The sequence below is a fragment of the Metopolophium dirhodum genome, chromosome 1, assembly GCF_019925205.1.
Source record: "Metopolophium dirhodum isolate CAU chromosome 1, ASM1992520v1, whole genome shotgun sequence".
Classification (NCBI taxonomy): Eukaryota; Metazoa; Arthropoda; class Insecta; order Hemiptera; family Aphididae; genus Metopolophium; species Metopolophium dirhodum.
This window is the reverse complement of record NC_083560.1, coordinates 21472901-21496913: the sequence shown is the minus strand read 5'-3', so window position 1 is coordinate 21496913 and position 24013 is coordinate 21472901. Positions and strand designations below refer to the sequence as shown.

At 29.5% G+C, this 24013-nt stretch overlaps 1 protein-coding gene across 1 annotated transcript; it reads left to right on the top strand.

Annotated features, from left to right (window-relative positions):
- The first annotated feature begins 2756 nt into the window (after positions 1 to 2756).
- On the top strand, positions 2757 to 3380 carry LOC132934120 (uncharacterized). Its single transcript, XM_061000397.1, has one exon. It carries the CDS (start codon positions 2757 to 2759, stop codon positions 3378 to 3380), a length of 624 nt encoding a protein of 207 aa, XP_060856380.1.
- Positions 3381 to 24013: the final 20633 nt, after the last annotated feature.

The window sequence follows — 24013 nt, the reverse complement described above, 5'->3', positions numbered from 1 at the left end:
TACAAAATACATCTCGCTAATAATATAAACACGAAACGTGTTATTTACGACCATTTTGTATGTAGGACCAAGCTTGGAGTAGGTATATTATGTACAAATGTGCATGTAAATGTCATCAGTTTAATGCTATATGCATAATTATAAATTATGATACTTAGTTATACGATTAAATATAATACATAAATATATACATATGTATAGTAAATATTTGTAGAGCTATCTTATGTATAGGTACTAAGTTGTTTTTAATAATTAGTATGTAGGTAGGTACTAAACAAATATTATAAATACATATATATATGATATAGGTTGTAATATAAAAAAGGTGGTTAAGTGGGTGTCGCTCTAGTGTACAGTAGGTTAAAAGTTGGTCACTGTAATGGATAGTATTTAATTCGAATTCAATGATATAATATTATCATTGTATAAGAAAACGAGTTAGTAGTTATCAACACCTGCTGTATGAGCTTGTTTAAATTCTCCTTTTGGTGACCACGATAACGAGCACTGGATGTTCAAGGGTGAGATCCCTACCTAACACAGACAAAGTCTTACTCTTTCGAGACTGACCACGATAACGAGTACTTGGCGAGAAAGTAAATACTACGTCTGCTTCGAATGAGGTCATTTAATTTGTGGGCAGTATGATATTATTATATTATTTATAATAAGGGTTTTTATTATGTATATACTATATACATAACATATTACTAAGAACATTTGATGATATTATTGTGAGCCGTAGTAAGCCGCTACATGAGAAATGAAATAAAAGTGTTGTAAAAATATGAACTTTAAATACTCATAAATATTTAATTTGTTTGTAAATATTTTTATTTTTAGTATAGCTAGACAAACGTATGGGTAATCTTGTAGTACATTTTCAAATGTTAGATTTAAAAAGAAATTTTTTTATGAAATCTCAACTCAAAATAATTTGCTAAATTTTGTGATTTTTCAAGATATGAACTTTAAAATGCTCATAAAAAAAAATTGTGACTAAGGATTTTTAAAATTTTTTTAATTCTATTATAACAATAAAGTAGGCGCCTTGTATTACATTTTCAAGCTTTTTACCCGACTAATAAATTAATTTTTACTGACATTCATAGAAAAAAAAACTAATATAATTGGAAACTGAAAATGTTCAAAACAAGTTAAAAACAAATCAAAATATTTTGAAAATGTTATCGTGTATAGAAATGCATATACGAATGTCGTAATTTCAATAAAAACACATAAACACACATATAATTATCATCATAAACGTTAGGTATACATAATATATTCGACATTTACAGTTTTCTATGTTAAATTGTAATACTTATAGCTAACAAAATTCGAAACATTAACAAAAAAACATAAAAATAAATTCCCTGTAATCAAAAAAATATAGTGTACTTATATTTAATTTGAAAATCAATGCTTTATTCTTGACCTAGGTGTTATAGGTTTGTGTATTTCGAGACAGGTATAGTGATGAAAATCAGTGACAATTGTAATGATAGTATAGTTGTTATATTATTTAGCTGATGAGTGTGGCTCTAAGAATACAGTTTTTAAGATATTTAAACGAAAATATTAACTTTTAGCAAAGGTAACTATGCATGTACCGGTTTTTAAAATGCAAAGTATTAGTTTTAAAGTATTAGATGATGAGGCGGTGGAATGTTTTTTATAGACATCCTGTAGCGATCGCGGTGATGACTGCCGCGATGACGATGACGCGGGCGGGGGTTGTGGCTGATGCACCGATAAATGCGTGCGGGGGGTATCGATATTGTCGCGTATTTTATTAAGAGGATCGATAATAGAACTGAGTGTATTATTTACTAATGATTCAGTTTCAAAACAGCCGGTTTTCAGCGCATGATATTTTTTTTTTATATTCATTCTCGGTTGAATAATATCCGCCAATAACGACGGTGACGCCGGGGACACCGACGGCAAGTTGTTTACCTTTCCCGTGGTACCGGGCAAATGTGTTATACTTCGACGTACCGGCTTATTATATAATAACATATGTGTCGAACCCGGGTCTATAGCGACCGTTATCACGCTCGTGTTCACTGCTGATGACAATAAATTCAAATCTACCGCCACGCCGACACGTCATGCGAAAATCTTTAAACTCGTTGTATTTGATATCACCCGAGCAATGTTCGTCGTAAACGTGTTTCAGGTTCATTTCGTCCTGCTTGAATAAAACTATGAAATTAGCATTGTCCCGAATCAATTGTTTCGGTACACGTGAATACGATTGGGCTAAATAAGACACGTCTATTAGATTATGCCTGGATCTCGAAAAGTACGATCGAATGATATTGTGGTTCTCTGTTATCACGTCGTCGAATAGGAAAACTGAATTTGGTAGAGCTTTCTCGGGCGATATCACCGTCTCGTTGTCATTGATTTTGAATAAACTTATAAACGGAACGTCGCATAAAATCTTATCTAGCATGATAATATATTTGGCTTGATGCAGTGTTTTCGAATAAATATATACATTTTCGAATTTGATCCCGTTCTCGTGAACCAATAACGTGAAAATAAGATTCGTTTTCCCGCACAACGACGGTCCTACAATCAACGCCCTGATAGAATTCGGAAACAGCGGCCCATGCTTAGGCGGTAGCTTCTCGATATCGCTATTGCATAGCGATAACGGATCGATATTATCCACTTTGAGTTTTATGTCTTGCCTGATGAATCACATTGTATAAATACGCGTGCTGACCGTGCGATGTGCCCATACAATGTTACCACGTCGGAAGGTCAAGTCCAATAGCGGTAGTCCAATAATAAATAGTTTACCATTCAAATTACATTTACCAGGTTATCAGTACTGCGGACCTGGGACTAATTTAGGAAAAAGACTTGCTCTCGGACAGACCGGCATAAACGGTCTAGATTCTCCGTGTAGAGACCACGATATAGCTTACGAGAAAAGTAATTCCTTATCCGAACGTAGTGCGGCCGACAGTATTTTGGAAGAACGAGCTTGGAGCAGAGTGGGCGCGAAAGACGCTGGTTATAAGGAAAAAGCTGCCGCGTGGCTTGTAACCACTGGTATGAAGGCTAAACGTAAAACTGGTGCTGGATGCGGGTTCGGTAATATTGTCGGTGCGTGCAAAAAAGCGATCAAAAAATCGATTAAAACGTGCCCGTCGACGCCGAACATGAGTAAATTAATTAAATCTGCGGTATGTGTTGCACGAAAACATGTGAAAACAAACAAGGGCGTTCGATCGAGGAAAAATAAAAATAAACTACCTCGTGTTATCAAAGTCCCCAAAATCGGTGGAGCGCTAGCGTTAATTCCTATATTGGCTGGACTTTCGGCGTTGGGTTCGCTGGCGGGCGGGGTGTCTACATCGTGAAGACAATACGCAGTATTAGATCGAACAGCGGATCGCCTATACAATTAGGCAAAGGCATGTATCTAAATCCACATAAAAGTGGTTTGGGTTCGTATACTATTGCCCGGAAATCGAGTGTTCGTGGTTCGCGCAAAAGCATCGGTAATGGACTTAAGAAGGTCGCTGTTAAAAGGAAAAAAATATCATCGACAAAATTAAAAAATAAAAAGTCGGCGCAAATCGGCAAAAACAAATACTGCTAGAAAATCGTCGAGAACAAAAAACTGATTTTACCCAATCGCGCTCTTTATGATTTCGAAATTGTTAAATACGCTAAATTTAAGAAAATACGTCATTTCAGAAGTGTATATTGCATAGACAGGTTGCCCACCGCCGGACCTAATCACACGGAAAGCGCGGTCGTTAACCTCGACTTTGAAAAAAATAAAGGCACGCATTGGGTGTGTTATAAAAAAAATCGGGAAATCAGTTTTTTATTACGACAGCTACGGAGACCTTCGCCCGCCGCCACAATTAGTGAAGTATTTCAAAGGCTGTGTTATTGAATATAATTATGAACGTCATCAAGCATACAATAAATTCAACTGTGGACATTTATGTTTGAAATTTTTAACCGATAAACAATAATTATATAATTATTAAAAAATATATACACATATATATATATATATTGTAATATTATCGTCGACAACATGCCGTCTCAGACACTATCACTGTGCGGAAACAGCTCCCAATTAGAATATCATTTTTTCCCACCCATAGAAGTTGGTAACAAATCTGAAATCGGGCTTCTAAGCATGCAAACATATAATTCAATACCTAACGTCGAGACTGGGTGCGATACTCTGCATATCATTCACGGTGAACAGTTCGAGATAACTAAGATTAAAATACCTACTGGGTGTTATGAAATAATTGTTTTAGAAACTAAAATACGTGAACTCTTAAAGGACATCGGCGTGCATTATTTCAGTTTGTCGACTAATAGCAGCACATTGAAATGTACTATGCATTGTAATAGTGATATCGATTTAAACGTCGAAGATAGCATCGCGTCGTTATTAGGCTTCGATAAGCGTATCATAGACACGAGTCCGATCGCGTAGTGAAAATTATGAACGTTAATACGATAAAATTCGAATGTAACTTGGCTTTAGGCTCATTCAACAACGGAAGGCAATCGCATACGATACATGCATTTTATCCGATCGTGCCACCCGGTTATAAAATAGTTGAAATACCTAAATATAGTGTGTTGTATAAACTGAAAACAAATACGATTAATTTCGTACGAGTTTCATTGACCGATCAAAACGGGAAATCAATTAATTTTCGCAGCGAAGCTGTAAACATCAGACTGCTTATAAAAAATGGGCTTGAAATTTAATGACGGTAAATATGCTGTGAACAGTGGTGAGGCACGCATTAAAGCCGCGACCGTTGACAGGCACACACTACAACACGTCACAGCTGTTCATAAAAAAATTAATCGTAATAATAAAAAAAAAAAACGATTCGCTGACGCTCGATAATAATTATCGAGTAATTTTTACGCTTGATCGCAAACAAATAGTAATTTTTTATTTGTTACTTTGGAAATTTCTAGCACGTCATTTAAGACTCTGGTGAAAGAAGTCAGAGTACAGCTGATGCGAGTGTCGTGGAAAATAACTGTTATTAAAGTCGACGATCGAGAGAGATTGAAACTGTTGAAAATCGTTGATAGCAAAAAAATGCTAAATTGTGCTTTTAGGAACTGGGAGTTGTGTGAGTACCCCAACTTACCACAGACGAGCAAACACTCTTGGATGGTGAAAACATGCTCACAGGTATTAGAGAGACCTAGGTGCTTAATAATAGCTTTTCTCATGAATGTACCTGGTACCGTGGCAGACGGTTATAACGTCGACTACGATGCGTGCTCGCTGACAAACGTCAAAGCATATTATATTAACTCAGTCGAATACCCGTATGAAGATTTCAACGTAAGTTTCGATAAAAATCTGTTCACCGTGTTCTACCAGAATTACGTCGATTTTCAGAAACATTATTATGAGCGATTTAACGCCCAACCGTGCCCACCATGTGACGTATAATGTTAGATTTTTGGGCGATAACCTCGTTGATAATCCATTGCATGTCTTGGAGCTTTAATAGATTTCGTCTGCTCAATAATAAACGGCGTCCTTGTTGGTGGTGGGATTCGATTACCAGCATATTATTGCCGCGATAACTAATTTTGGACAGTGTGATCGTCTCGTCCCGGAGTAACAGATTCTTGCGGCTTTTAACCGGTGGATCGGTTATAATCGACAGAATATGTCCCATCAACGAGTAAAGGCGACGTAAAAAATCGGCTGTTATACATACGAACCGCGATGGCGTGATTATCCGGACATATATATACGAGGAGTATGTGTAGGCGTGAAAGAGGGAGGAAGGGGGAAACAGCTAAGTAGTATGTGTATATAAATGGTACTACTATATATAGGTATAGCGTATATACTTTAGTATATATATAGGTATATACTATAGTATGTATAGAGTATATACATGAGTATATATATATATAGGTATATACTATAGTATGTATGGAGTTTATACTTTAGTGGGAAGCGCAGTATTGTCTGAGGGAGTGGGGGAGGGGGAAGTATGCTTGTGACATGGTGGGAGGAAGGTGAAGCGGGGGGAGCCAAAACCGGCTATTTCATACTACTGCTTGCATTTGAAAAAAAAAATTCCGTTTTATATTATTTACATAATTAAAACATTACACGATTTTTGTGTTTATCGTTATTTAGAACAAAAAACGTTATACAAGTTATGCGCTTATCGTTTTTTTTTTAAAAAATTGTGTCAATACCCATTAAATTTAAAATTAATAACTAATGTGGGTAGGTAATAGACCAGGTATGGAATATAATATTATAATCAATTCTTAGATTGTTTGCATGAAATAATTAATGTTCTAAGAAACCAATAGACCTTTTAAATAAATAAATTTTAAATTATTTCGTTTTGCAATATTATTTGTTCAATGATATTCTATAAATTATGTTTTGCGTTATGTTGTATTTTGCGGTGTTTAATTATTTTTGGCTATCGCTTTCCGTTATAATTACGTTTACAAATTTCATTTCATTTTTTGTCAAATATAACGTTTACAATCCCTAATTATAATGGTATAATATAATATACCTAATACCATTACAATATTATAATATAAAAATAGTATTTTATATTTACAATAAATATAATATATTTTGTATAGTATTATGCACAGGTACCCAGGATTTTATTTCAGGGGGAGAGGAAGTTCAAAAAAATTATAATAAGTAATTTTAGCCATTCTTATTAATTAAGCAAAAATTAAAAATTATATTCGAAATGACGTACAGAATATTATGCTATAGTGTGTATATTATATTGTAAATATAAAAAAATATTTTTGCTATTCAATAGGTGAAATATGTAAGTATTATAAAGTAATAATTATTGGATTATAATAAATATAAATAACGTATGAATAAAAAAAAAATGTAGGTATAAAATATAACATAGGTATGATAAAATTATAATTTATAATAATAATTTTCTTTTTGATTTTGCCATTATAATATTCAACCCCGTATTTTGGTGAAACTGATATTTCCCAATCAACGGATAAAATAAGAGTCCAGCCCTGTTGAACGGTAATTTCCAATTTGGTTTCGAAGTAGTGTCTTTACTCTTTTTAAAGTTGAAAATGATCGTTTTACCATAGGTACGTTTATATATATTATACGCTTATATGAAAGTAGACAAACATCAACTGACGACAGGCGAGTATTGTACAATATATTTTGCTTTAAATCCTATACGCGATAAGATTAGTGTAGCAATAAAAGATAAAACTTACGATCTAGTAAGTTGATAAAGGACAATCATGATTATTCTATAACAAATTTATCTTAACTTGGTTAGGTACCTATTTAATAAATGTCGTTCCACTTAGATTCTAAAAAAAAGTCGTCGATGATATTTCGTGGGGGGGGGGGGGGCTACGTCACTGTAGGTACCTAATTATAACATATTATGTATTATAAAAGTTATATTGGAGCGTATTCGGTAGGGCACGTAGTACGTACTATTTAAGTCATACATCAAATTATCATTTTTGTACATCATTATTCATTATGAATATAATATAGTTGTTGAAGGTCTGTGATTTTCTTGCATAAACGTAGGTACATAAAAAAAATTTGACATTTATTTATCAAATATTTACGTAACAAAAACAGACAAGATAGACTTTCAAGTATAGTTTTATAGAATAATATTGAAAGAAAACAAACTATAGTAAGTTCATACTAGTTAAAAACCTTGCCACACATACACGTGTTTGCTACCTTAGGGTTGCCATTTATACAAAAATACAAGTCGGGACACTATAATACCCCCCCCCCCCCTAAAACACATTCTTTGGAATTTTTAATAATACTTTTTTTAGTCCAACGTTATTTAATATTTTTATTATATTATAATTTATAATAAATAAAAAAGTAAAAAATTAGAAATAGCACAAAATGTAATAATAGTATTATTATTATCTTATTCATAAATATAATTTTAAATAATCGAAAAAAATTAATTAGGTACACAGTTTTTAATTTAAAACAGAGTGGTTTTACTTATTTACTAATATGTGTATTGTTTAAATATGCATCATTATTCATCATCGATTTCATCTAACTTCATTTTTCGAATTTTTTCATGTTTGAGATCCAGAAGTTTCCGTTTCTGATTTTTGATTTGTTGTTGAATATTTTGCAGTTTTATGAACTCGAATGATCAAATCTTTATTTTTCGAAATGTCTTCATAAAATTGTTGGCATGGTTGATTTTCCAAATTAGTCTTAATGACTAAAGTAGCTTCTACTGTATTGATGCATAAATTACCTCGTGACTTTGTCCAACAACTGTTCATCAATGAAAATATTCTCTCCACTGCAGCGTTAGATCCAGGCAATGCAAATGCAAATTCTACAATTTTTAATAACATAGAATAATCAATATTATTCTCTTTAAATGATTTAAAAATTATTGTCGGTTTTTACCTTTTTAATGAATGGAAATTCATTTTGGAGTTTGTCAGTGAAGCTGCATAATTGTTTTGGAGCCATGATGTTTAAAATAATAATACGTAGAATAGCATAAAAATAAAAATTAGTAACTACAACACAGAACACAGCAAAGTAATTTAATACTAAATACGTATGACTGAAGAGTGAAGACTAATATATGACTATAATATACGACTAATCGTTATTTCTATAAATTGTATACGCTATGTCAATATGAAACTTTATCGGTAAAATTATCGGTCCTCGGCTATCTCGGAAATTTCCGACAATTTTTTATTGTTTGTTATTCACACGTGAACAATTCGGGACTTATTTTAAGAAACCGGTACTTATCCACGTCCCGGCCGGGAAATGAAAAATATCGGGACTCTGTAGTAAAAACCGGTAGTGTCCCGGCGAAATCGGGACGAATGGCAACCCTATGCTACCTACCGTAACAACCGTTAATGTGAAAATAATAACAAGAACGATTTTCAAATTTTATGGTGTATAGAAAATGCTAATATAAACAATCAGTCGAAAACAGATTTTGCGTAAAAATTCCCAATTTTTCTTAATTTTTCTTTTGTTTTTTTCTCGTCGCTTTTGAAAACTACTGGGAAATTTTTACTTTTGACCCTCTAAAGTACCAACTAGATTCACTTTCCTATCAGAAAAGTTACTGTTGAAGAAAATCCAAGCACTTTTACTGTCCTAAAAGGTGATGACAGGCACAAAAAATAAAAAATAAAAATAAAAACACACATCATTGTAAAATCAATACATTCATCGCGCTTCGCTCAGAATTTAAAAAATATTTAAACAAACAATATTGCAACAGTATAGAGAGAGGGGGGGGGGCGAAGCATGTTATAACCTGAAAAAAATTTAAGCTTGATTAATTATTATAATTACAATTTAATTAGATACTTATATTATCTACTTTTATTAAAATACCAATATACGACTATATACGCTCTATGGCTAACCTAACCCATATAGGTTTTAACAATATATTTTATAAATTTAGTCATGATTATGCAATTTTTAATTTTGTAAATAATAGTAATAATTTTGCTTGTTTCTAGTTGTTTTTCACTAATATTTATACGATTTAACTGATATGGTTGCAGTTATATTGTAACCAGAAATTATTAATTATAGTTGATATAATCCAACAAAAACAGTTTCGCCGGACCTGTTTTTTTTTAATCACTGCACTCTTTTTATGGGCAGATACCTACCCGGTTAGCACTTGCGTATTCTTATTACATTCCACTTACTTTAATATTTATAATTTGCCGTAGACGAAAAGGGCAAAGTATGTTTTAACCGGAAAAAACATTTTTAATATGATTAATTACTGTACAATTTGATAGATTTTTGGTCAACATTTGAAGTAAGAAGGTACATAAGTCAACGTGATTATTTATTTTTGATAAAATGATTACAAAAAAATCGTTTTTGTCAAATACTAGTATTTCCGTTTTCCGAAAGTTGTATTATTATTATTATTGTTTGTGTATTGACATCGCAACGAGGCGTTATCATCCGGATGAGAAGTGCGTATATTCGTCTACGACCTACGTGTTCCTGCAATATTATTATTATTATTATTATTATTATTATTATTTCAATCGTCGCAAGTTCGGAACGAGGTCGATATGTATGTAACAATTATTATCGGGATGACAAATGCGTATTTCGGCTACGTGTTCCAGCTATAATAATAGTATTATTATTATTATTATTATAATCAACGTACATGGAAAGTGTAAACGTCTCGAACTACGTCCATAGGCGTGCGCACGGGTAGGGTTGATTGGGCTTTAGCCCCAACTGAGATTTTTTTTTTACGTGAATGGATTGGTATCTTATGAAAATATGACTAAAAGGAGGTATAGCCCTTTTAGTTTTTAAACGTTTGTGTTTACCCGAGAGACTATACAGGGTGATTCATTTAAAATTGAACAATCATTATTTCAAAAAGTGTAATTGTTTTTGAAAATATTATTTTACATAGTTTCAAGTCGTTTACAAAACAACTTTGTTATTAAAAAATTATATTCTTAAATATTTTTTATCCTTCTAATTTTTGATTTTTAATTTTTTTTAATGACAACATAGTTTTAATTTCATATTCCAAAGCAGAATATTTTTCTAAGTATTTCGATACATACAAATTTAATTTAATAGGAGTAGCTTATGCGTTATAAGTATTTTAAATTGAAATGCGCGGAGTTGAGTGGTTAGCCCGCGAAATTTATGTCCACTTCTCCGCTCATCTAAACTTTAAATATTTTTATCTCATAAACTAATAGCCGTAAAATCGATTTACCACGAATAATTTTATAACAATAAATAAATATTAATGTTAATTGACAATTTTTAGTATTATATATTATATTTTAAACGTTTTTGAATAAATTGTTTTATTAGATTATATTTGGTTAAAATTTTAAATCAATATTGATGAATTGTGTGTATGTGAAATAATGAAAAGTGATTGTTTACATTTTCCAGTCACCAAAAAAAGGGTCACTTAAAAGTTTGTAGTGAAAATGTCTAGATATTTTTTTTTCTTGTCTGGCCATGACCAGAGGGTGGTTGATCAGATTGAATTTAGCTATACCAGACTCAGAGGTCTGCCTACGCCGATGACTACATTCGAATGTCAAATAAACAAACTCTAATAACAATAATATAAATCATGTGAAATGTGCTGAATAGTAGCATTATTCTTTACATAATGGTATGAATATTGTATATCGTATAAGTCATACTTAACTATGGTTAAAATTCTGGAGATGCTCCAGCCCGCCTGACAAAACTATTAAATTAAAATACCCCATAGACGGCGTATTTAAATCAATAAGGAAAATTGTTGGGGTGGCAAAATCATAATCAGGGGGACTATAGGTAATCATTCCATCGAACTCTTGCCTAATCATTATATTATTATAATAATATAGAAAACGGATAGACGGAAAGTTGAAAAATTTAAATAATAATTAAATATGAATATAAGAATAATATAAGTCACTAGGTTAAAATAGTTTTTTTTTTTCTAATTCGTTAATTGATAAATGCTTCTCGGCGAGGCGTGGGAGGCCTGAGCTAAGACGGTCAGACAGCGTATGATATTACCAAGTATATTTGATAATATTATTGTGAATAAAATAATAATTTTCAATATTTTTCAATCCTTAGCTATAAAAGTTGAACATTTTATACATTTTTAACTACAAAATAATTTTTCAATTTTAAATTTGATACATTTTATCGAAATTCGAACTTTAAATTGCTTATAAAAAAAAAACTATGTAATTTTAATATTTTTCAACTGCTAATATAACAATATATTAGGAGCCTTGCGTTAAATTGTCACGCTTTTTTACCCAAAAATAAAATTTTATTGACATGATAGAAAAAAAACTAAACAATTTAAAACCGACAATGTCCATAAACAGCTCAAAAAGAGTCAAATTATTTTCAAAATTTTATGGAGTATAGAAAATGCTAATAAAAACATTCAGTGAAATTTTTAAGTATCTACAGTCATACGTTTTCTAATTACAACAAAATAAGAAAATCGTTACATAAGAAAGCGAGTTAATATCAAATGTTGTAAAAATATGAATTTCAAACTTTCATAAAAATTTAATTTGACTTTCTTATAGACATTTTTTTTTTTGTTAAAGGTAGACAAACTTATGAGGAATCTTGTATTACATTTTAAAACCTTAGATTTAAAAAAATCTAATTAAATTGTATTTATAATAATTAATCAAGCTTAAATTTTTTTCAGGTTATAACATGCTTCGTCCCCCCCTCCCCCATCAAACTATACTGTTGCAATAGTGTTTGTTTAAATATTTTTTAGATTCTGAGCGAAGCGATGAATGTATTGATTTTACAATGATGTGTGTTTTTATTTTTATTTTTTTATTTTTTGTGTCTGTCATCACTCATCACCTTTTAGGACAGTAAAAATGCTTGGATTTTCTTCAACAGTAACTTTCTGACAGGAGAGTGAATCTAGTTGGTACTTTGGAGGGTCAAAAGTATAAATTTCCCAGTAGTTTTCAAAGCGAGTTTTGGTGTAACTCTAAAATAAATGACCGTAGGGACATGAAATTTTGACTGATTGCTTATATTAGCATTTTCTATACACCATAAAATTTGAAAATAATTTGATTTTTTTGAGCTGTTTACGGACATTGTCGGTTTTAAATTTTTTAGTTTGTTTTTCTATAAATATCAATAAACAAATTTTTGTTGGGTAAAAAGCGTGAAAATTGAATATAAGGCTCTTGATAATATATCGTTCTAATAGCTGTTGAAAAATATTAAAAATACATAGGCACAATTTTTTTTTATAAGCATTTAAAGTTCAAATTTCGACAACATTTATCAAATTTATAATTTATTAATTATTTTGTAGTTAAAAATGTATAAAATGTTTAACTTTTATGGCTAAGGATTGAAAATTTAAAATAAGGCTCCTAGTAAATAGGTTATAAATAAATTACTTTATTCACAATAATATCATCAAATATACTTGGTAATATCATAGGCTGACTGATCGTTTTCGCTCAGAATCGATTTCTTATACAATAATATTATATCATTGAATTCAAATTTAACACCATCAATTACAGTGACCCACTTGTAACCTACTGTACAGCAGAGCGATATCCACTTATCCACATTTTTTAATTTTTAACCATTATGACCTATCTTTATGAAACATTTTTTGTAAACTGATATAGTTTTAGGCGTGTTTTTAACAGGAAAAATAAAAAAGAACATGCTTTGAAATATAAGTAATTTAAGGTTAACTCAAACGAAAGTATAAATATTTAAATTTTTTCTTAAAGGTAAAATGATAAATGTCAAATATCTTTACGACAAAATACGATTATTAGTAAAATTAAACATTAGTCAACATTTAGTTCTCTAATATCTTCGCAGAAAGTTTAAACATAATGAACTATTTATGGTTGTGAAATAAAAAATATTGAACATTTAAAACAAGGTTCCTCAAGTATAGTTAATACTGTAATAATAAGAAAAAAATCTAAAAAATATTTTAACACAATATTTTCTTAGAGACGTTTTAAATTCAAATTTGGAAAAAATTAGATATTTAAACGAATGATGACGATGATAATTATTATTTTGTTATAATTCAATTATCCTATTAACCTATTTACGTGGATCCTAAGAGCCTTGTTTTCAATTTTCAATCCTTAGCTATTGTTATAAACCCATTTCATTAGTAATATAAGCATTTCTTTGACATATATAATAATTATGTAACTATGTATACGCCGTAGGGTACGTTATCGTAATACATATAAAAAATAATTGTTTATAAGTTATTTGAATTTACTTTTTAAAATAATATTATATATAATTTATATGTTTATCATTGTGATATTATTTATTAAATATATTATTATATTGTCAACAAATTCTTAATCGTTCTTGTTATTATTTTCACATTAACGGTTGTTACGGTAGGTAGCAAACACGTGTATGTGTGGCAAGGTTTTTAACTAGTATGAACTTACTATAGTTTGTTTTCTTTCAATATTATTCTATAAAACTATACTTGAAAATCTTGTCTGTTTTTGTTACGTAAATATTTTTTATAAGTTGAAGCTTTGAAAATTATTGCTCAGGTGAGGCATATATTATATTGTTGTAGTACATACCGATAAATACATAGGGAAATATAGAATTTAACTCTTCCTTGACAATCTTGACAATAATATCAGCTATATCATGAATTGACATATTTTTTAAATGGTTGGTTTGAAATTTGGAAGATAAATAGCTCTTGATTATAATAAGTTGACGAGTGAAGGCAGAACTGTAACCTCTTTATTATATTTAGATTATATTATTAGATATTATATTTATACTTAACAAACAACTCGTTAGCCATTGATGTTAATATTTCAGGCATTAATTTAATAATATATCAAAATCATCACACACAGTTTTCATTAATATATATCTAACTCTTAATTGTAATATTGTCTACAATTGGTAAAATATTGTAAATCTACAATGATCATCAGTAACTGTTATAGTAAGCCAGCGATCACTGTTTTCATATTTTTTTCTTTTAGCTGCTCTACTTAGAGTGGCATAATTTATTGTAGAGGGTGTCAGACGTCAGTCGTAGTAGCTCATCGACAGACAGACACTGACACTGACTTAGACTGATCGAACTAACCTATCGAAGATCCCACCTTTTCAACGTGCAATATAAAAGCGAGCCCCGGTCGCGTTTTCCTCTCATAACTAATAATTGAGGACACGTCACATACACTCATACTTGGCCGCTTAAAGGAGCACAAAACACAAAAAATGAGTTTTTTTAATTTGAAAGTATCTTCATTTCTAAGAATAATGGTATAGGTTATACGTTTTTACTCACATCATTCAATAAATTATGATCAATTAAAAAAAGACCTTGGGCCCGACTCATCGCAGTTGCATATCTTAAAGGTGTAAAAGTTCTTTGCTTCACACAACGATTTACCAACCTAAAAATTTTATATTTGAATTTTATTTTACATATAAATATGTTGTTTTATGTCTTTAAGCAGATACAAGTATCAGAATTTCAATATATTTTTTAGTTTTTTAAATATTAAAAATCTTAAAAGAGATATATTATTTGAATTTTTGTTTTATGCTTGTAAAATTTAAATGGCAATGACGCGCCGTTTAACGAAAATATCATTATAAAGATTTATTAATATTTAAAAAACTAAACTTTATATTGAATTTCTAAAACTTTTATCGTTTTAAACACATAAAATCATACATTAATAGGTAGACTAAATTTCAAAAATAAAATTTTTTGATTGGTAAATCATTGTGTGAAACTAGGAAATAAATATATTTATTAGGTACAAAATAGATAAATAGTATATGTATGAATAAAAATAACTAATATTTAAATAAAATATGGGAAAATTAATATTATATCAGTGGTGTGTATTGCTTTAGTTACTTAACTATATGTCTATATAACTCACTCAAGTGATATTGCTTTTTTTTTAAAAATTAGGTATGTTATAAAAAAAAAATGTATTTGATAAATTATTATATTATTTTGCAGATTTCTGTTGTCGTCATATAGGCAGATAGAATATATTATATTTATTCTTGCAAACTTGATTGATCAAATTGCCTAAAAAGAGAAAATTATCATGCAAAAATCAAAAAGCGAATAACAGTGGATAACGCTTTAGATAACTATAGTGTAAGCGTTATATTTAATAACATATAACATTATACATTCATTGACCACGTTCGGTGGTTTTCGTCATAAGTTCCGGGAGGTCTTTAAATAAAATATAAATATTTTCGTATCATATAACATAATATATCTATTATAGTACACAAGTTTTTATATTGTTTACTCTAAAAATCTAAACAGATAAATAGATAATACGTACAAACTTTTGAATAGTGAAAAATGTCAAATATTTTTTATGTACCTTTATGCCAAAAAAATCACAGACCTTCAACAACTATATTATATTCATAATGAATAATGATGTACAAAAAATGATAATTTTTTGTATGACTTTAATAGTACGTACTACGTACCCTACCGAATACGCTCCAATATAACTTTTATAATACAAAATATGTTATAATTAGGTACCTACAGGGACGTAGCCCCCCCCCCCCCCCCACCACGAAATGTCATCAACGACTTTTTTTTAGAATCTGAGTGGAACGACATTTATTAAATAGGTACCTAACCAAGTTAAGATAAATTTGTTATAGAATAATCATGATTGTCCTTTATAAACTTACTAGATCGTAAGTTTTATCTTTTATCGCTACACTAAACTTATCGCGTATAGGATTTAAAGCAAAATATATTGTACAATACTCTGTCGTCAGTCGATGTTTGTCTACTTTCATATAAACGTATAATATATTTAAACGTACCAATGGTAAAACGATCATTTTCAACTTTAAAAAGAGTAAAGACACTACTTCGAAACCAAATTGGAAATTACCGTTCAACAGGGCTGGACTCTTATTTTATCCGTTGATTGGGAAATATCAGTTTCACCAAAATACGGGGTTGAATATTATAATGGCAAAATCAAAAAGAAAATTATTATTATAAATTATAATTTTATCATACCTATGTTATAATTTATACCTAAATTTTTTTTTTTATTCATACGTTATTTATATTTATTATAATCCAATAATTATTACTTTATAATACTTACATATTTCACCTATTGAATAGCAAAAATATTTTTTTATTTTTACAATATAATATACACACTATAGCATAATATTCTGTACGTCATTTCGAATATAATTTTTGCTTAATTAATAAGAATGGCTAAAATTACTTATTATAATTTTTTTGAACTTCCTCTCCCCCTGAAATAAAATCCTGGGTACCTATGCATAATACTATACAAAATATATTATATTTATTGTAAATATAAAATACTATTATTATATTATAATATTGTAATGGTATTAGGTATATTATATTATACCATTATAATTAGGGATTGTAAACGTTATATTTGACAAAAAATGAAATTAAATTTGTAAACGTAATTATAACGGAAAGCGATAGCCAAAAATAATTCAACACTGCAAAATAAAATATAATGCAAAACATAATTTATAGGAATATCATTAAACAAATTATATTGCAAAATGAAATAATTTAAAATATATTTATTATAGACCAATAGACCTTGGTTTCTTAGAACATTAATTATTTAATGCAAACAATCTAAGAATTGATTATAATATTATATTCCGTACCTGGTCCATTGCCTACCCACATTAGTTATTATTTTTAAATTTAATGGGTATTGACACAATTTAAAAAAAAAATGATAAGTGCATAACTTGTATAACGTTATTTGTTCTAAATAACGATAAACGCAAAAATCGTGTTATGTTTTAACTATGTAAATAATATAAAACGGAATTTTTTTTTCAAATGCAAGCCCTTAATTTATAGTATCATAATATTATAATGTACTAGCTTTCCCTTCCGGTTTTGCCCGGAAATAAGTCACCTTTGTCATTTTCGTTACCGTTAAATGTAAGAACTGTATGGCGCACACTAGTTGCCTCCCGAAATCAAAAAGATCAATGTTTTTTATACGAATTGCTCCCGACTATATACTAGTTGCCTCCCGACGTACCCTAAAATTTATCGTAAACGAAAAAAGGTCTGAGTACTCGTAACGTTCTAATAGCCAGGTAATAAACATACAAGTGGTGCTAAACATTTTCTAACATAATATCATGTATGATTTATCAAAATAAGCTTGTAATTTCAAAGTCGTAATTTATAACTTTTGTTATGTTTGATATTTGATACGATTATATCTAACAACTAAATATTCAGATAATATACTATTTTGTGTAATTTTAAGATATAACGCAAACTAGACCTGAGTCAGACTATAGTATATAATATACTTGATCGAGTAACGTTTAGTAGATTTCCAACACTCGTTCTCGTTGCACAAGTTGTACGTAATTCTTAGAATGGATCAATGTGAAGTTTGAAACATGATTAGTGAAAAGGGGAAAACGTCTTAAAATAATTAAAGGTTTTACATTTAGTTTTCAAAAGATGTAAGACTTTGACAAACAACGATGGAACTGTAGAACAAAAATATGTACAGCATTTTTAAAGTAGAAATGACGAAGTAATATTTTACGAAACTAAGTTGAACCATAATAATCATGTACCATTATCTGAACAAGTACTCAAAAGACAAGAAATTATAGTAACTCTTTAAAAAGAAAAGCAGTCACTGAAACATTATTATGTGAAAGACCTTCAAAATTATTACATGCGGAATTAAGACAACATAAAATAGTAACTACTATTACAACTACCAACCGATGTATTGTACATAAAGGTCGTTGTCAGTCCTCGAATTCCACTATCGACCGCCGATTATGAATCTTCATTCTTGACCATCCAACTATCAACCACCAATTATAGACTCTATCGACTACTTCACTGTAGACTTTATCATAACTATCTACCGCAGGCGTCCCGGTCGGTTATTTACACGATGTGAGCTCAACATCGCGTCAGCATAATATATAAATTTCATACATATATACAAATTTGCCATTACTAACACTCAACTTAGTAGCCGTGCTCAACGTAGGGAGTAATGTACGATGATTGTAAATATTTAGTAGGTACCTACATTTTTTTATATTGTTTTAATAATATTTTGTATTAATCTTTATGTCACACATTTCTCACTGTACATATTTTTTAGTTAGGATAATCAATATTTTGTGAGAATTATATAATTATTTTTTCACAACTATCAATATCATTAAAATGTCTACAAATTAAGACCCGTATAACCGTGTAGAACTGTATCAAATTATAGTAAAAACAATAAGCTAACCATCAAGTATTACTCTATGAAATAAACCTTGTTTTAGTAATCCAGTGTCCATAATCCATACAGCCATACACTTGATACAGGTAAATGGTAATGATGTATTGCACGTTTTATTATAAACCATATATATATTTTTATATTTTAACACTAATAACACTATAATATTAAGTACCTTAAGGCTAATGGACTATTGGACATAATTTAAAAATAAAAAAAAAGCTAAGTATTTGTTCTTTTGTACTAATAACTTATCAGTTATAATAGTTATCAGTGTCTAAAAAAAAATTAAGGGGCTTATATAGGCAACCTACTATAAAATGGAGTATTACAGTGTCCCCTAGCAAATCTAAGAGCTTCCCGTATTCTAATCTTTGGTATTTATTAGAGATATCGAGTTATATTTGTTCAAATTTTATTTTTCAGAACACAGACAACTTTCAATAGATAAAATATTAACATAATAAAATAGGTACGTTTTATTTTTCATTATTAAAAATATTTAATTACTATCTATACAACATGTGTACAATAAGTAATTTTGATTTAAGATATTATTTACATAGCCTAATTTCAATTTTGCTACGTCTACTAAAACATACTGTTTAACACTGAATACTAAATTTTGTCACCCATTGCTAACTGCATGTTTCCCTGACCTGACTAAAAAATCACGATACTAGATACTTGGATTTGGATTATCGAGATACTAGATATTCGATACTTACATTTTAAGTACTTAGACACTCGAGTGAATATCAAATGTTGTAAAATTATGAATTCCAAACGCTCATAAAAATTAATTTTACTTTCTTGTAGACAATTTTTTTTGATAAATTTAGACAAACTTATGAAACATCTTGTATTACATTTTCAAATCTTAGATTGAAAAAGAAAAATTTCATCAATTCTCAACTCAAAAAAGTTTGCTAATTTTCGTGATTTTTCCGTATTTTGTCAAGATTTGAACTTTAAAAAGAAAACAGATTTTGCGTAAAAATTCCCATTTTTTCTTAATTTTTCTTTTGTTTTTCATATCTCTTTTGTTAACTATTTTTACTTTTGACCCCCCTAAGTACCAACTAGATTCACTTTCCTATCAGAAAAGTTACTGTTGAAGAAACCATGAACATTTTTACTGTCCTAAATGGTGATGACAGACACTAAAAAAAAACACACATCATTGTAAAACAATACGTTCATCGCTTCACTCAGAATCTAAAAAAAATTATAATTATAAATTTATCTATTACTTTTTTACTTTTTGGGAAGCTAACATTTTAATTATATCATCTGTATTAATTACGTCTAAAACATCACTCTCTGAACACAAAACCATAAAACTATTTAAATTTTCTTGAGAACTGCTCGTTCAATATTTGTTTGTACACGAGCTAATTTGGAAAAAGCTCTTTCAGCCGAACAATTTGCTATAGTAATGGTACAATCCGGTAGGGGCCTACTATTGTTTGATATCTGTTGTGGGCCCTGGGGCCATGGCCCTCCTGCCACCACTTAATCTGGGCTTGGCCTCCTTGTAGCACAATTAATAAATCCTATATATTCTCTAATTATATATAATTACATGATTATGTATATTTTTATTCAACATTTAAATTATTATTATTATATTTATTTACATAACTACCAAGTATTACACTTTAATTGTTTAATAATTTTTAAAATGTAAAATATATTTTAAAAATGGTTCTAGTTTTTGAAAAACACTGCGAAATTATCCATCGGTTACCTAGGTTACAAAATATGATCTATGGCAAATGACAATCGTCAGAGGACGAACAACGATTCCATTACTAACATATTATTTCGTTCTATTTTGGTTGTTGAGCTATTTTCACAAATTAATTTGTAATTGATATTAATTAATCTGAATACCTACTTCCGGATTGAACATTTGGGTCGAAGATGAAGACGCGCGCGCTGCATTTCCCCAGGTGGCTCTTAAAGGGTACGTTTTGTTTCGCCGGAAGAATAAAATTGATGATTTACGCAGTGGTGTAGTTACGGTGGGGGGGGGGGGGGGGAGTTATACATTTGTATATAGAAAATTATCCGAGTATTTACACTTTTATTGTATGAAAACCAATTATAAAATCGGTAAATGTAATACACTAATACACTAATTACTAATACTAATTCAAAATAAAAATGACGTTTAGTTTAACCAATAACTCGTTTCATAAATATACTTTAAAACCCCCCCCCCAGAAAAAAAACTTTATCTATGCCACTGGATTTACGTAGTTTTTTCCTCCTACTCTTTTGACGTGATAGACTTAAAATAAATAACTTATTTAGTGGCGGGCCAGCCGGTAGCCGCCTGCAAACGCAGAGTAATTTTCAATAAATCCCGTTGTTTTAAAGGTGTACAAAAATCATTGTGATACTATGGAAAATACCTTAAGGGCGCACAGTGGGATGAAACACGAATTTTAGTGTGTCAAAAGTACCATTTTTTAAACTAAAAAATTATTGATTTTTTTTATTAGTAATTTATTGTTACAATATTCTGACGCTTAAACCAGAATTTCAAAAGAATTAATATTACACATACTAACATACACCTGACTTACACCTGTTTGTATAAAATATAAACATTATTTGATTGATATTTACAAACTTTTATACATTTTTAAATTATTTAATTTTCACACTTCAACGATAAAAATAGAATTTTTTTTAACACAGTTATTACATTGTATACCTACACGTAACAACGATATATTATTATTTTTTATTTTAATTAATTTTTTTTTTTTCGTAATTGCTATATTATGTTGACATTTTAAGTGTTTTAGAGGTTTTTTGAACTTTGAGGAGTGATGCTTAAATTTACGCAGTTTTGCGAAATATTCATTATTTACAATATATTGTAAAGGAAATTGATAGCTGTTTCAAATTATAAACATTTTTTGCTTTCAGTTTCAACAGTAATTTACAAAAATAGTTTTCTTTATAAATATGACGTATTACTGTAAAGACCACGATTTTTATATTATTTAGTTTTCTCACTTGAAATGAATAAATTTTATTTTTTATTTATACAATTGTTTATATAATAATTGGCTTAAATGTAATAATGAAATATTCATAATTTTTTTTAGTTAATTTTTTTTTTTTTGTATTTGTTATATATCATGTTGTTTAAAATAATTAAATATTAAGTGTTTTAATGATTTTATAGAACTTTGGAGAAATGATACTGATATTTACACAATTTCACCAACTATTCAATACATACATATTGTAATTAAACATTTGTTGCATTCAGTTTCAACAGTAATTTACAAAAATGGTTTTCTTTAAATAAATATATCGTGGATATTATTGTAAAAACAGCTATCAATTTCCTTTAAAATATGTATGTAATGAATAGTTGGGTAAAACTGCGTAAATTTAAGTATCACTCATAAAAAGTTCAAAAATCACTAAAACACTTAAAACGTCATCATAATATAGCAATTACGAAAAAAAAAATAAATTAAATAAAAAAATTATATGTCGTTGTTACGTGTTGGTAGGTATACAATGTAATAAACTGTGGTAAAAATTTCTATTTTTATCGTTGAAGTGTGAAAATTAAATAATATAAAAAATGTATCAAACTTTGAAAATATCAATCAAATAATGTTTATATTTTATACAAACAGCTGTAAGTCAGCTGTATGTTAATTAATTCTTTTGAAATTCTGGTTTAAGCGTCAGAATATTGTAACGATAAATTACTAATAAAAAAAATCAATAATTTTTTAGTTTAAAAAATGGTACTTTTGGCACACTAAATCGTGTTTCATCCCACTGTGCGCCCTGAAGGTATTTTCCATAGTATCACAATAATTTTGTACACCTATAAAACAACGGGATTTATTGAAAATTACTCTGCGTTTGCAGGCGGCTACCGGCTGGCCCGCCACTAAATATGTTATTTATTTTAAGTCTATCGCGTCAAAAGAGTAGGAGGAAAAAACTTACGTAAATCCAGTGGCGTAGATACAGTTTTTTTTCTGGGGGGGGGGGGGGTGTTAAAGTATATTTATGATACGAGTTATTGGTTAAACTAAACGTCATTTTTACTTTGAATTAGTATTAGTAATTTGTGTATTAGTGTATTACATTTACCGATTTTATGATTGGTTGTCAAATAATAAAAGTGTAAATACTCGGATAATTTCTATATAAACAATTTATAAACCCCCCCCCCCACGCCCCGCGCAACAAGGCCACTGCGGAAATCATCAATTTTATTCTTCCGTGAAATAAAACGCAGCGCGCGCTTCATCTCCGACCCAAATATTCAATCCGGAAGTAGGTATTCAGATTAATTAATATCAATTACAAATTAATTTGTGAAAATAGCTCAACAACCAAAATGGAACGAAATAATAAGTTAGTAATGGAATCGTTGTTCATCTCTGACGATTGTCATTTGCCATAGATCATATTTTGTAACCTAGGTAACCGATGGATAATTTCGCAGTGTTTTCAAAAACTAGAACCATTTTTAAAATATATTTTACATTTTAAAAATTATTAAACAATTAAAGTGTAATACTAGGTAATTATGTAAATAAATATAATAATAATAATTTAAATGTTGAATAAAAATATACATAATAATATAATTATATACAATTAGAAAATATATAGGATTTATTTTAATTGTGCTACAAGGAGGCCAAGCCCAGATTAAGCGGGGGCAGGAGGGCCATGGCCCCGGGCCCACAACAGATATCAAACAAACGTAGTCCCCTGGCAGATTGTACAATACCTATTGCAAATTGTTCGGCTGAAAGAGATTTTTCCAAATTAGCTCGTGAAAAAACAAATATTGAACGAGCAGTTCTCAAGAAAATTTAAATAGTTTTATGGTTTTGTGTTCAGAGAGTGATGTTTTGGACGTAATTAATACAGATGATATAATTAAAAAGTTAGCTTCCCAAAAAGCAAGAAAAAATTATTTATACAAATAACATTTTTATTTTTGTAAAAGAGGTAATAGATAAATTTATAATTATATTTTTTTTAGATTTTGAGCGAAGCGATGAATGTA

Excerpts from the sequence above, each read along its gene's own strand:
- LOC132934120 (XM_061000397.1), top strand. The coding sequence starts at position 2,757 with ATGTTACCACGTCGGAAGGTCAAGTCCAATAGCGGTAGTCCAATAATA.